This window comes from Hyperolius riggenbachi, chromosome 9, assembly GCF_040937935.1.
Source record: "Hyperolius riggenbachi isolate aHypRig1 chromosome 9, aHypRig1.pri, whole genome shotgun sequence".
In the NCBI taxonomy this organism is placed as follows: domain Eukaryota; kingdom Metazoa; phylum Chordata; class Amphibia; order Anura; family Hyperoliidae; genus Hyperolius; species Hyperolius riggenbachi.
In genome coordinates this window covers 48,584,929-48,600,319 of record NC_090654.1, presented here as the reverse complement: position 1 = coordinate 48,600,319, position 15,391 = coordinate 48,584,929, and the positions used below count along the sequence as shown (strand labels likewise).

Genomic DNA, 15,391 nt, shown 5'->3' with positions numbered 1-15,391 from the left:
AGGGAGAGGAAATCTTGCAATGGGCAAGCACTAACTAAATCCTACCTAATAAGAGACAAGTGTCCCTGCGTACACAGTCTCTGTGTAGCTGGGTCCGTGCTTTAAGCTACTGCGCATGTGCACAGCACGGAGCCAGACAGCATTTGTGACTTACGTGCGGATGTGTGTGTGCGTGTGCGGCTGGTGCGCGCGCGTGTGTGGCGGTTGTGCGTGCTGCCAGCAAACAGACCTAGAGACCGTTTTTAAACGGGCTTGGGTCTACTAGTAATCTATAGATTAATATTGTAAAAAATAAGCAATTTCATTCATTATGTTATTTTCACTACAGTCCTTCTTTAAAGAGACACTGAAGTGAAAAAAAAACTATGATATTATGATTTGTATGTGTAGTACAGCTAAGAAATAAAACATTAAGATCAGATACATCAGTCTAATTGTTTCCAGTACAGGAAGAGTTAAGAAACTCCAGTTGTTGTCTCTATGCAAAAAAGCAATTAAGCTCTGCGACTTTCAAAGTCGTGGAGAGGGCTGTTTTCTGACTTATTATCTCAAGTGTTATTGAACTATTTACTTTTTCTCCGCCAGAGGAGAGGTCATTAGTTCGCAGACTGCTCTGAAAGAATCATTTTGAATGCAGAGTGTTGTGTAATCTGCACATATTATAGAATGATGCAATGTTAGAAAAAACACTATATACCTGAAAATAAAAATATGAGAATATTTTCTTTGCTGCTAAACTTCTAGTAATTATTCATAGTACACAACCAATTCATTATATCATATTTTTTTTTGTTTTTGTTTCAGTGTCTCTTTAAATGTGTAAAAACAGTGTTTTATTGTCCAAAACACTAAAACCAGTACATAAAGATTCTTGCAAGTTAGCATAATACAATATATCACCATCCTCCTGCAGATTGGACCCGACTGCGGCTCAGATCTGCTTACTTTCTCACTTACGTCCAACGCGTCTCGGCGAAGCTTGCTTCACTCGCACCCAGAGAGCTGAGATGCTTTGGAATTAGTTCTCCATTTTAACTTTACATATGTTCCTTGTTCATCAGTAGCATAAGGTTGGATAAGGAATCATTTGTACACCAGTCTCTTCGTAATGATTTTCATCACTTACCTACAGAAACATGTCTAGATGTGCCAAAAAAGGTATAAACAATGACCGGGAAGAAAGAGGAGTATAGACCAAATATTGGGGGCACGCCAGCCAGCAGGGCATACGCCAGACCTATTGGGGAGAGAAGCAGACAGAGCAAGCTTAATCCAGACCAGAAAACAGACCACAAACACGCAGTGTGTACGGTGATCCTGCCATGCAATCATTTATCAAAACATGAGACAGCACTTTTACCCTACGAAAACACATTCCTGTTAAGGGGGCCACACGCCATATTTGTGTTTTACGTTTCTCTTCAATTCATGATTTACAATCAATTTTTTTCTGTATCAGATCAATTTATTGTATCGTGTGTGGCCACCTTAACTGTGAACCTATTCTGGGACACCAATTTTACATTACTCGATTTTGCAAAGTTTGCAGGAGGTCCAACTCAGTAAAAGTGGCCACACATGTTACAGTTTTATGACCCTTGTTAGATGGGCCCCAAGGCCGTGAAGGGCACCAAGGCAAGGGAAAGGGTGTGGACATTGGGGGGCCCAACAAAGTTTCACTGAGGGGCCCGATGAATTGTAGTTACACCCCTGCTCAGAATAGTTGCAAGGGGCTTACCCAACACTCAGCAGTCATTTCAAGCCTACTGCATCCTTAGAAAATGCTCAAAACCACACTTGCCACGCTTGTCAAAACCACCATGTTTGTTTACCTATAAAATGTATTAAAGTGAACCTCCGGACTAAAAATCTACTTAGCAGAACTGAAAAGGCCTGGTGTTTTTTAACAGTTTCACAGCATCAGAACTTTGTTTTTCTTACCAAAGCCTCATTTTTAGTTGCATTTTTAGCTAAGCTCCACCCATCAAAGAAAACGGCCCGGGCTTTTTTCCCCTGATGCAGTGCAAAGCATGATGGGATTTCCTATGTTGTTATTCACGTTGCCTAGCAACTGAGAGAGGTGATCAGCACACAGGACAGTTGGAACTGTGTCTCATGCTCCCTGTCACCTCCTTTCAACCAAAAAGATGGCTGCCATCATGAAATCAAACATTTGCCTGTTCTTTTAAAACAGGGTGGGTAGGAGATTATATTACCTATCTATTTTGATTAACATAACTAATGTAACTTAATGACAGTATGTTTGTTTAGGCTGAAGTTCCTCTTTAAGGTGAGCACAGAAAATTACCTTGCGGAAGCTGGAGGATCCCTACACTGACCCCAGACACAATGTCCCCTAGAAGCCATTCCTTGATTGGATAGTGCGGCAGCCACTGCAGAATTGGGAAGAAATTCAGGAACAAGGCCTTCACTGCAGAGCTAGAACATCTGGAAGATAACAGCGGACAAAAATATCTTGTGTTATGCATTGAAGGAGTGCAAAGAGCTACCACACTGTGCAGAGTGGAGAAACCATAAAGAGCCCAACCAGCAGGGCCTAGAGGCCCAAGTGTACCGAGGGGTGCTTGTTATGGGTTTGCAAACTTGCGCTTACTTTCCTGTAGCACTATTCTGACATCACCGCCCCCGAACACAGAAAGCTATATGTTTAGTCTTATCATCCCGCCTGTCCAGGTCTCTATGCCCCAGGACAGTGGTGTCAACAAGATACTAGCACAGTGATTTCTGGCACACCAGGCAGCCCCATTGAATTCCTGTTGGATAGGGATAGATGCTCTTGGCATACTGGGCCATAATTAACCTGCATATAGCTGGCTAACTTAAAGGGAACTTGAAGCGAGAGGTATAAAGAGGCTGCCATATTTTATTCCTCTTAAAGGGGAACTGTAGCGAAAGGAAAAAAATAAAAATAAATCAATACATTGCAAAGTAAGAAGTTACAAAAAAGAAGAGAGATCAACAAATGATTGATATTTGCCATGTCATTTGTTCATATTGTTTGATCCACAAACAAGCTGTACGTGATTGTCAGTAAAACGCAACCAAAATCGCCAGCAATCACTCATGAAATCGCTTACAAACCACTCATTAAAAGCGCCAGCGATTGCGATTAGCGATAGCGTTTTGTAGTGGGTTCCAGGCCTTCAGCCAAAAGCTTAGCATGACAGCCAGGCAACTGGCATTGTTTTTAAGGGAATGAAGATGGCAGCATCCATGTTCCTCTCACTTAAAGTGGACCCAAATTAAAAATACAAGATTTCAGAAATAAAATCTATTTTCTAAATTATAATAATAAAGAGCAGCCTTTTTTCAGCTGCATGAGGACAAATATAAAATATTTTACATTTATTGGAGGAACCACTCCCTTCCTTTCATATTGCCGGCAAATAATCCGGCAAACTGCTGGAGTAGATGGTGTCCAGCAAAGGAGGAATTGCTAATGGCTGCCACCTGTATAACCCTAGTTATGGAAAGAGAAGGGTGAAAAGCGTGCACTGAAATGCTCATAGCTTGAAGGAGTGTTTATTTATCTTTGTATGTGTCAGAGTGGTGCAACTAAATATTTAGAATTAAAAAAATGTTTAGTTTGGGTCCACTTTAAGGTTCCCTTTAAAATGCATTTTCTATATTTGGAATCACATTTTGCTGAGTGACTCTGATGTGGTCATGAAAATATGATGAGTTAACCCTGCCAGGTCTATGACTTACGCGTACACCAAACATAATTATCCAGTTTAATTGCGTTTCTGAGAAATCATTATTGTTTCTCAGCATTGTGAGGTCATACGGATAGCATGGTATATTCACTGACTTCTGGGGCTGAGCAGATTCCTCCTGGCCTGCTGCCGCTGTTTTTCTGTAACTGTACCACTATGACATTATTATAGATGTATAGAATTATTTCCCTGACTCATTTCGTTTTGTACCGCTCATTCCTGGAAGATAAGAAGCTACAACTATTGTGAAAGATACCACAATGTATTGCACATTCCTGGAACAAAGTTAGCGACGAAATGGCAGCATCATGATTCAAAACTTCCTGTTTTGGTTTGATTTGTTTAAAGAGACTCTGTAATAAAACAAAATTCCCCTGGGGGGTACTCAGCTCGGGAGGGGGAAGCCTCAGGGTCCCAATGAGGCTTCCCCCTCCCCTGTAGCTGCAGGCAATTCAGCGCTGGCTCCCCTGAAGTCTCCGGCAATCCAGGCCCGACAAGCCTGACAAGGCTTGCTATATTTACCTTCCCAGGCTCCAGCGGGGGCGCTGTTGCGGCTCTCAGCACAGAGATAGGCAAAAATAGCCGATCTCTGTCAGGTCCACCCTACTTCTACGCCGGTGCAGGAGACTTGTGCCTGCGCAGTAGAGCGGCCTGGCAGCAATCGGCTATTTCAGCCTATCTCCGAGCGGAGAGCCGATACTGTGCTGGAGCCAGGAAGGTAAATATTTACATTGCCGCTGTTCGGAGGGGCACAGCGAGACCGCTGCGGGACACAGGAGGACGGGGGAAGCCTCGATAGGATCCGGAGGCTTCCCCCACCCGAGGTGAGTACCCCCCAGGGGAACTTTTTTTCGTTACAGGTTTTCTTTAAAGGAATACTTAAGTCAAACTGAAAAAATGACTTTTACTCACCTGAGGCATCCCTCAGCCCCCCGAAGCTGGATGGTGCCCTCGCAGCCCCGCTCCGATCCTCCTGTCCCCGCCGGCGGCTACTTCCGGGTTCGGCGACAGCCGCCGACAGGCTGGGAACGCGGCTGATTTTCCGCGTTCCCTGCCGCTATTATCACCCTCTATGCTGCTATAGCGTATATATATACGCTATAGCAGCATAGAGGGTGATAATAGCGGCAGGGAACGCGGAAAATCAGCCGCGTTCCCAGCCTGTCGGCGGCTGTCGCCGAACCCGGAAGTAGCCGCCGGCGGGGACAGGACGGTCGGAGCGGGGCTGCGAGCGCACCATCCAGCTTCGGGGGGCTGAGGGATGCCCCGGGTGAGTAAAAGTCATTTTTTCAGTTTGACTTAAAGAGGAACTGTAAGCAGAATAAAATATTCCCTTAAAAGTGGTATATGAGAGTGATTGAGGTATATAGATAAGAAGAAGCGACTAATAAATCTCCTAAACTCTGATAGCAAAGTGCTGTAAAAATGCCATAGACAGTGTGGGAGGATCCCTGTTTACTTCTGGCAGGATTAGCAAGTTTTTTTTCTCTTTACTCTAGCAGTTGAAAACACGCCCACAGTGAAGGTTGTTACACCCTCCTCTTTTTTTTTTTTTCCTAACTGACAATTTGCAGAAGACCAAACAGTGTAATATGCAGATGTGTGAAGAGAAGCAGACAGGGAATCAGCTGTAGATGCTGAGTAGTGTATTGTAATGTTTTAGCTGAATAAAGTAGTAAAAAGAAGGTGGAAGTCATAGGAAATTATGAAAAATGTAGTGTACTGTATGTGCAATTAATTTAGGTAGCTAATTGGAAATTGTTTATAGGAGCCTAAAAGATGAGAGAGTGTTGTCTGTATATGTAAAGCAATGGAAGGCAGGTGTAAAACAATTTCTGTTAATAATGGTTGCAGGGCTAACGAATGGATATTTTATTATGATAAACGGGAATAGAGGAGTAAGTAGATTGGGTCTATTTCTGTGTGTATCAAATTTCAGCCTGAAGGACTGTGCATGAAATAGTTGCTGCCTGCTTCATTCCCCCCCTCTGAATAAAAGCAAACAAGTGCCACAGTTATAAAGCACCTCAGAATATATTATTTTTCTTATTCTGGTTCAAATGATACCCTACATGCCATATTTCATCACTAGTTGGGAATGTGGCATACTCAGGGCCGGATTTACCATAAGGCACTGTAGGCACGTGCCTACAGGCGCCTGATGATGGAAAGGCGGCTCCCTCCCTCTCTAGTACCTCCCTCCCTCCTACCCTATGCAGAGTCCTGATGACAGTGTAAATGAGAGGTTACTCCCCCAGCTCTCTGCATTCCACTGACAAGATCTCCCTTCAGTTGAGGGCACCACTGGCTGCTTAATCCCGAGGGTATCTCTGGCTAACTAATGCAAAGGGACACCTGTAGCTATGACAGGCAAGAGAAGTAAGGGAGAAGTGACAGCTGGGACATCCAGTGGTTCAACAGGAGTTTGTAGGTTCATGGAGGGCTAAGTCTAGGGTGCCAGGACATCTGTGTCTATAAGCTCAAGTGATGTACATCTGAGCCAGGGCGTACCATTATTGCCAGCCTGTGCGTTTGTAGCGATTGGATCCAATCGCTATGGCGCACAGTTTGGGGACTCCAGATACAATGCTGGGCAACAACACAGTAATGTATCTGTACAGCATTGGGTCTCAAAACTGATCGCATACGATTGCTACGGGCGGCAGCCATTACAAGTGTCCACTGATCTTAAGACTATGCTTACATGTAGGTGACACAAGAGGTTAATTAGTTAAGGTGCCCATACACTCGTCAGACTGGCAGCAGATAGATAAGAAATGCATCTGATGATCTATCTGATGCGTTTTTAGAACATTTTTTACCAGGATAGAATTCCAATAGATTTCAGTTTGAAATCTATTGAAATTCGATCTGATGGCATTTTTTTGCCATCAGATTTCCATTAAGGCCAATGCAAACTGATAAGCAATCTCATCAGATCGACCTAAATTTTCCACCCTGCCAGTTCGATGGAAATCGATCGAAATCGATCGAAATCGGCCATCGATCGGTCGATTGGCCAACCGATTTGCAAACGATCAATCGATCGGGATCGGTCGGCCAGAAAATCGGCTGAGTGTATGGGCCCCTTTAAGTAGGCATTTCTACTTTTCGGAGGAGTAACCACTTCATTATTCAATGGGGACACTGTGACTTTAAAACTTTTTTTTAACTGTTTTTTTTTTTCTGTTTACATGAATGAGTGCAGCAGTCATTCACATATAAAGAACAACTGAAATGAAAGGTATATGGAGGCTGCCATATTTCTTTTTAAGCAGTACCAGTTGCCTGGCAGCTCTGCTGATCCTCTGCCTCTAATAATTTTAGCCACAGACCCTGAACAAGCATGCAGCAGATTAGCTGTTTCTGACATTATTGGCAGATCGGACAAGATTAGCTGCATACTTGTTTCTGTTACTCAGACACTACTGCAGCCAAATAGATCAGCAGGACAGCCAGGCAACTGGTATTGTTTACAAGGAAATAAACATGGCAGCCACCATATACCTCTCCCTTCAGTTGCCCTTTAAGTGAGCGCATGAGCATGCATACGCGGGAAGAAAGGGAGTGCTTATGAGACCGCGTGTGCACCCGCACAAGCGTGTGGAGGGGCTCAAAAGTGCAGGACGTGTATTTCACATCTTGGAATGCACAGGAGGGCGAATCAGGATATGAAATTCACATCCAAATATCTAAACAGGTTAAAGAAACTCTGAAACTAAAAAAACTCCCCTGGGGTGTACTCACCTCGGGTGGGGGAAGCCTCCGGATCCTATCAAGGCTTCCCTCATCCTCCCGTGTCCCACGGCGGTCTCGCTGTGCCCCTCCGAACAGCGGGCATGTAAATATTTACCTTTCCGGCTCCAGCGCAGGCGCAGTATCGGTGTCGGCCCGCTCTACTGTGCAGGCGCAAGTCTCCTGCACCTGCGCAGTAGAGCAGACTCGACAGAGATCGGCTATTTCTGCCTATCTCCGTGCTGAGAGCTGCAACAGCGCCTCCGCTGGAGCCAGGGAAGGTAAATATATCAGAGCTTATCGGGCTTGTTGAGAGGGGATTCCGGACACTTCGGGGGTCAGAGCTCGACTGCCTGCAGCTACAGGGGTGGGGGAAGCCTCATTGGGACCCTGAGGCTTCCCACTCCCGAGGTGAGTACCCCCCAGGGGAACTTTTTTTGGTTACAGAGTCTCTTTGCAGTGGCACTGCAAGGAAAAAAATCTCTAGGGCGATAATCGCCTCGGCAGGGGGAATCCTCTGGATTTTAAAGTGCCTTTCAAAACGCTAGCGATTTCCCTAAACGCACAACTATCCAAATCGCATACACAGGACATGCAGAATTTTTAGCGTTAGCGTTTCTGCAATGTAAAGTATATAAACGCTGGTGTAATCGCTCGGCAAAACCGACACAGAGCGATTTTGCTAGTGTTTTTAAATTACTGCACACTGTAAAATAAAATTAAAAGGACCAATCACAATTAAAAACGCTAATCTCAAATCGCTGGCAAAAAGCTGACACTTTTTAAAATCGCTAGAAAATGCTCATTAAAAACGCTAGCGATTGCAATTAGCAATATTGCTTTGTAGTGGGTTCCAGGCCTTATGGAGGTTTGTATAAGTGTGCCTTTGGGATGGGGGAGTCAAGGTGGTTGGGGAGAGCGACATTACATACCTATGGTGGGCTGCTCCTGTGGCCTCCCACCCATATGGTGGTCGCAATCTTCTCCCCAGAAAGACTGCACAGCATTGCATTTTAATTTTCCTGGTGGTGGCTGCCCACCACCTGCTGCAATGCATGCTGGGATATGTAGTCCATGGATGCAATTACAGATAGGTACTTGCATCCACCGACTACCCCACCTGGCATGTATTGCTGCAGGTAAGCACATGATGGCACCAGGAAAATTTAAATGCAGGCGCTGTGCAGCCTGTGTGTGGAGCAGATAGTGACCACCATACAAGGGCGTAGCAATAGCCATAGCCGTCATAGCAGCTGCTATGGGGCCCTGGAGCAAAGTAAGGAGGGGGGGGCAGGTGGTACTAATGTATTCACCATTAACTTTCTTGTGTTCCTCTGCCTATATCTCAGTGCCCATGAACTATGTGTAGTGTTGATTGCATGAGAATGTAAATTACCCAAATAACTCCATGGGGTAGAAGCAGGTGGCAGTGCTCAAGTACCTACATCTGAGGGCCCCATGAAAGTTTTGCTATGTGGCCCATGATCCCACCATAGGTAGGTAATGCTGCTTTACCCAACAGCCCCCCCCCCCCCGGTACAATCATATAAACCTCCATTATAGGGCTCATTTTTAAAAATTAATTGTAATTGCAGATGCTTGGTTCCCGTAAAGGAAGCATCTGAGTACAAAAAAAAAAAAAAGATCTATTTACCTGGGGCTTCCTCCAGCCCCTGGTTGCCGATATGTCCCTCGCCTCATCTCCAGTGACTCCTGGTCCCCTCCGGTGCAGATACAGACCTCAGCAGGTCATCCTTTACTGCACCTGTGTGAGCACCGCTGTCAATCATGCACAAGTGGTCTGGAGTGTTCTGTGCAAGCGCAATAGTTCTGTGCCTGCGTAGAACACTCTGGACCACATGTGCACGATTGACAGCGGTGCTCGCGCAGGCGCAGTAGAGGACGGCCTGCTGAGCATCTATAGGGGTCCTGCACCGGAGGGGACCAGGAGCCACCAGAGATATGGCGAGGGCACAGGACGGTTGCCAGGGGCTAGAGGAAGCCCAAGGTAAGTAGATCTCCTATTTTTAATGTACTTGGATGCTTCCTTTTAAAGTACCTAGGATGGAGTCATATGGTGTGTTTATACTTTCCTAGGTCTTCCTCCACCCCATGAGATGTGGGGGTCCCTTGCCGTCCTCTGCGTTCACTTGCAATAGCTCCTGGTAATCTGGCAGTTGTGGGGTAGAGCGCATGCGCGGCATGGCCGCCTGCCCCCCACAACAGGCTCCTGTGCGCAGGAACATTCTGTGCAGCCTTACTGCGCAGGCACAGGTTTCCGGCTGCAGGAGCATGACAGAGGATGCAGGTGCACCATGACGCGCATGCGCAGAACCCCACGAGTGGTCACACTACCAGAAGCTATTACAAGTGAATGGAGGGGCTGAAGAGGGACCCCCCCACACCTCATGGGGCTAGAGGAAGACCAAAGTACACCATATGACTCCATCTCGGGTTCTCTTTAACTATTCCTGTGCTCTAGAGATCCATCCCCCTATATGTATGTGGCCACAGTTTAACCCCCCCCCCCTCCCCCTTCCTTGTATAAAGTACAGCTAACAGCCATTGTGCATCCCTCCTACTTGCCCAATGCTAATTGCAATTGCACTCCCCCTCCTGCAGCATTTGTTCCTGTCCTATTTGCAAAGTGCAGTGTATACTCCTGCATACCCTGCGTTTCTCCTCACTTGCTGTCATCAGAGCAGCCTGGTGTACTCTCCTAATCTGCTTGGCTGCAGAGTTCCTCAAATGACATGCTTTATAGCTGCATTTAGTACAATACACCAGGCAGCTGATGACAGCTAGAGAGCAGAGGAGAAACGACACATTATACACACAATATACAGAAGTATACACTGAACTCTGCAAGCAGGAGGGGGACAGACGCTGCTGCAGGCTTCAGGAGGAGAGAGTGGACAAAGACATCCAACTGTGCTGGAACGGAGGACATGCTCATAAATTAGCAGTAAGGGGGAAGGGAGAGCGTCTGGGCAAGTCTGCCTGTCATGTAGTAGAGATAGTAAGCAGCTCAGCTGATCACACAGACAGCGAGCATTCTGAGCTGTGCAGGGATCCGTTCTTCCTCTGATTTTTTTTCCTTCCCCCTACTCGGCAAGAGCTTCTTATGACAGCTCCATACGTCACTACCCATGAGGCAATCTGGCTAGGGCTAATTAATATGCTGCCGCGGAGCTGAGGATCTGGTGGGCGTGGCTTCAACATTAAAGGGGGAAAATCTAAATAAATACAATACAAATGCTAATAAAAGCCAGGTTTTCCCCTATAATGTGGACATTAGCTACACACAGGTGGTGAGCACTGTAGACCCTTACAGTACCTCTTTAAGTATTCCTTTAAGGTACTTTTCCACTAACCCATATATATGCGATATAATGGGGAACTGTAAGGCCTCATTCACATCACAGCCGTTTCTGTGCGCTTTCCACAGCGCATTGCTCTGTGCGTTCTGCAAGGTATTGATTTTCCCATGTAATTAAATATGCCTGGTTCACATCTATGCACTGCACTGAGCTGCTAATTATATTTGTTTCCTTTGGGGGTTTTTTTGTTTTAGTTTTTTCCTTTTCTTTCTTTTTCTTTTTAATTAAGTTCAAGCATATAATCTGATGTGATAATTTTCACTGACTGCAGTCAACTTTTAAAGGGGTTCTTTCGCGAAAAAAGTGGGCAGTTAAAAAATGTGACAGATGACAGGTTTTCAGCCAGTCCATCTTTTTAAGGGGGATTCTCAGGGCTTTCTTTGTTTTCAACAGCATTTCCTGAACAACAGTTTAACTGCCAAAATAGCAAGATACCAGCTGGCCTCCCTAATCACTTGCACACTATTATGTCAGTTAGATTTTCCAACTGTTGTTCAGGAAATGCTGTTGAAAACAAAGAAAGCCCTGAGAATCGGAGCTGGGAAAAAAGGGCGCATGCCGCTAGTGGACAAAAAGGGCGCCGCCATTCACTCCCATAATAAATAGCGTTTAATGGGCGCCGAGTAGGAAAAAAGGGCGCCGGAGCTAAATAAAGTTTATAAACGGCGCCAGGAGCTAAATAAAGTTTACAAACGGCGCCCGGCGATGTTTAATGATTTATAACTGAACTTGTGGTGATTTACGTTTATAAAATGCACCCGTGCCGAATAACGTTTATGAAAATAATAAACATATTTATCTTATTTAAATAATTAAAACATTATTTAAAGTTTTATCTCTTACTGTTTGTAAAACATTATTATTCACAAAATAAAGCGATCAGTACGTAACGTAAATTGCAAAATTTTTTTTGAATCCACAATTAGTAAAACATTATTATCCACATAATAAAGGGGGGTCTTAGGTTTAGGCACCAACAGGGGGGTCTTAGGTTTAGGCACCAATAGGGGGGTCTAGGGGTTAGGGGTAGGTACAGGGAGGGGTACTTAGGCAACAACAGGGGGGGGTCTTAGGTTTAGGCACTAACAGGGGGGTCTTAGGTTTAGGCACCAACAGGGGGGTCTTAGGTTTAGGCACCAACAGGGGGGTCTTAGGTTTAGGCACCAACAGGGGGGTCTTAGGTTTAGGCACCAACAGGGGGGTCTTAGGTTTAGGCACCAACAGGGGGGTCTTAGGTTTAGGCACCAACAGGGGGGTCTTAGGTTTAGGCACCAACAGGGGGGTCTTAGGTTTAGGCACCAACAGGGGGGTCTTAGGTTTAGGCACCAACAGGGGGGTCTTAGGTTTAGGCACCAACAGGGGAGTCTAGGGGTTAGGGATAGGTACAGGTAGGGTTCTGTGTAAGAGTAGGCTTAGGTATAGTTTTAGTAAAATTTTAGTAATAATTACTAATGTATTACAACATTTATTACGAACGTAGTTATATTTATATCATCTTTATAAACAATATTTTCAAATTTTATTATAACAACAAACCATAAATGACGGTTATTCACAATAATATACAATTATAACAATTAAACATATATTATTGGTTTTTTTATAAACGTAATTATAAGTTTAACTTTTGAAACAGGGAAGATTAACGTTTTCACAATTTCCGATTTCATAAACATTATTTAATGATTTATAATTTTGTTAAACATTATTTGTAAACGAAATATAGCACACTATATTTATAAACCCTATTAATGATTAATTATTATTTAGAGTTTACACCCCGCGCCCTTTTTGTCCAGGCGCCCTTTTTGTACGTACGCCTGAGAATCCCCCTTAAAAAGATGGACTGGCCCAAAACCTGTCATCTGTCACATTTTTTAACTGCCTACTTTTTTCGCGAAAGAACCCCTTTAACTATTAAGCACAACTACTAAGCTGTTTATTTTTCAAAATGGCATGGAACCGGTTGTAATACCTTTATATGACCAATGTAATATGTATATGGTTAGTGTGCCAATAAAATATTTTTCCAACCAAACAAAAACGTAGGGTTGCATGCAATTCTGTGTATTAAGCTTTAAAGCGCACATCAATGCAAGTGAATCGGTGCGCTTTTTTTTTTGTGCATAGAGGCGCATGCAATTTTTTTACCCCTAATTGAGAAAAAAATACATTTTCATATGAAAAAAAAACTTTATTGACAACTGCTACTGCTACAATAAGCAAAACATGCTTAAAAAAGCGCAATGCACTAAAGCACGCACAAATACAGGCGTTTTTTTATCATGCGCTTTTACACATTTTTCAACACACCCGATGTGAACGATGCCTAAGGGGATGCAATTCAATGACTATGTATAGTTTACACCTCATCAGCTGCAATGCTATTCACGGACGGGATTCCGCTGTTACAACGCACAATATTAGTCAGTGAAGGTGAGCATTAGTCATTTGCGTGTGTTACATTGCATGATACCACAAATTGTGCTTTGCGTTGCATTATGTGTAAGTGCATTGCCGCCCCACGGGGCTACCACACCATGTTCTATATGCCAGTAGCCACGTGGGGCGGCAATACGGAAGCAGAAGATGGATGCGCACATTAGCGGGCGATGGCGGACAGGTAAAGTATGTTTTACTGCACAGGTTGGCACATTTACATTTGGGGGGAAAGCACCCGGGGTTACATCGCGCTCCTCCTGATATTGCACACTGTTACCGCTGTGCACCCGATCAACCAAGTTGGCTTGAGATTTCCCAGCATATCCATTTTGGCCTGAAATTGGTTGTACTGGTGACTGGGCACCAATTTTCATCCGATTTGATAATAGTAATTGAACCGGATGGTCAATGGGCCACAAAATCGACAGATGTATGGCCAGCTTAAGTGTTTTCCTAGGAGATCATTTTTCGTCTTCTGAAAAATAACGTTTTCAGTACTGCAGAACAAGTAACAAACAGTAGGTGAAAAAGTGCTATCAAAATTGTTCTGGTATTTTCTTGTTTACTGTTGGCTGAAAAGGCATTTTATTGATAAGATATGAAAATATCACCTTGGGGAAATCCCATGAACCTCTTTTTATTTATGGGCCCATATGCAATTCACTTTTTCTCCTGAGTTTACAGGCCCAGATTTACATCGCTGGAGTCTATAGGCACAGATGTCCTGGCACCCTAGACTTCGCCCGCCATAAACCCGCTGTCACCTCTCCCTTACTTCCCTTGTCCGTCATAGGTAGCTACAGGTGCCCCTTAGTATTAGGTAGCCAGAAGTAACCTCAATATTAAGTAGCTAGTCGTGCCCCCGACTGAAGGGAGAGCTCATCAGTGGAATGTCGAGAGCCAGGTGAGTAATCTCTCATTTACACTCCACTTGGGACTCTGCGTAAGGAAGGAGAGAGGGAGGCACTAGGGAAGAGGGAGTGAGACGCCTTTCCATTATCAGGTGCCCGTAGGCACGTGCCTAGAGTGCCTTATGGTAAAACCGGCCCTGCCTATGTGATATTTTCACACTTGTCAATAAAGTGCCTTTTAAGCCACCAGCAAGCAAGCACTTTTTCACTAACTTTTTGGGATTTTTTCAATTGCAGAGGGCTGAAAAGTTATCTCCTAGGAGAAAATTTAGGAGAAAAAGTTAATTGGTACTGGCTCGTACCCAGTACCTGATTTCTACGTTGTTTTTTCGGATGACTGGTGATTTTATCGAGGGACAAGCAATCGTGATCATATGACGTGGGTACAGGAGCGCAGTTACACGAGTGACGTTTGGCGATGTGCGGTGATAACAGCCGTCACAACGGATCTTCAGTATCCCCATCGACTCCGCATGAAGTACCACGATCGCACCCATGATGTGCCGTTACATGTACCTGGCGGCCAGAAGATGGAACGCTTGGCGTCAGGGGGCGTCGCTCGGATCCATCTTCTTGTGTTGTCAGCTTTTTATGAAGCTTAAGGGCTATGGACTCTTGGAAAGAGCAGAGCCTTTAATTAATTAGTCAACTTTAGGCTTCCCCTAGAACTTTCCACCCCGCTAGACATTGCCAGAGCTCGAGAGATTGCTGCCACTGACTCACTTCTAACCTGAGAAGAACAGAGATCCATGAGCAGCAATTTCTGTACCTACCTCAGTTTGCATGCAGCTGCTCTGACAATAGACTTCAGGGTTCTTTTTGGGCCAGGCTGAGGTTTCCCCAGTTCCTGCTCATAGAAGACGGGCCGTTCGATGGAGTATCTCACGTCACGGTAAATCTGCTCCTTGCTCTCCATGTCTGAGCCGTATGTGAATGAACTCAGGATCTGACGCTCCACTATGGTTAAATTTACACATGTAAAAGAGCCATCTGCCAAAACACACAGAAACATCTTCATCAAAATCAGTGGGCATGCTAACAATGAAATCCTTGTTGCAAAGATATACAGTGGACATAGAAAGGAATCATCTCCTACAGAATATTCACAATTTGCTGCAAAGAAATATAGAAAAAATGAAATAAAGATGCACACATGTACAAAACCAAGAAAAAACTAAACAAAAAA

General features: G+C 44.5%; 1 protein-coding gene across 3 annotated transcripts in view; it reads right to left on the bottom strand.

Annotated features, from left to right (window-relative positions):
• Positions 1-15,121, bottom strand: part of LOC137532307 (solute carrier family 26 member 6-like) — a 55,951-nt gene extending 40,830 nt beyond the window's left edge. For all 3 annotated transcript variants that reach the window (XM_068252697.1, XM_068252698.1, XM_068252699.1), the window contains exons 1-3: positions 14,979-15,121; positions 2,309-2,448; positions 1,127-1,237 (exon numbers count right to left, since the gene is read on the bottom strand). In XM_068252697.1, the coding sequence (XP_068108798.1) occupies positions 1,127-1,237; positions 2,309-2,448; positions 14,979-15,121 (394 nt within the window). The remainder of the gene's footprint in view (positions 1-1,126; positions 1,238-2,308; positions 2,449-14,978) is intronic.
• Between the last annotated feature and the right edge of the window lie 270 nt (positions 15,122-15,391).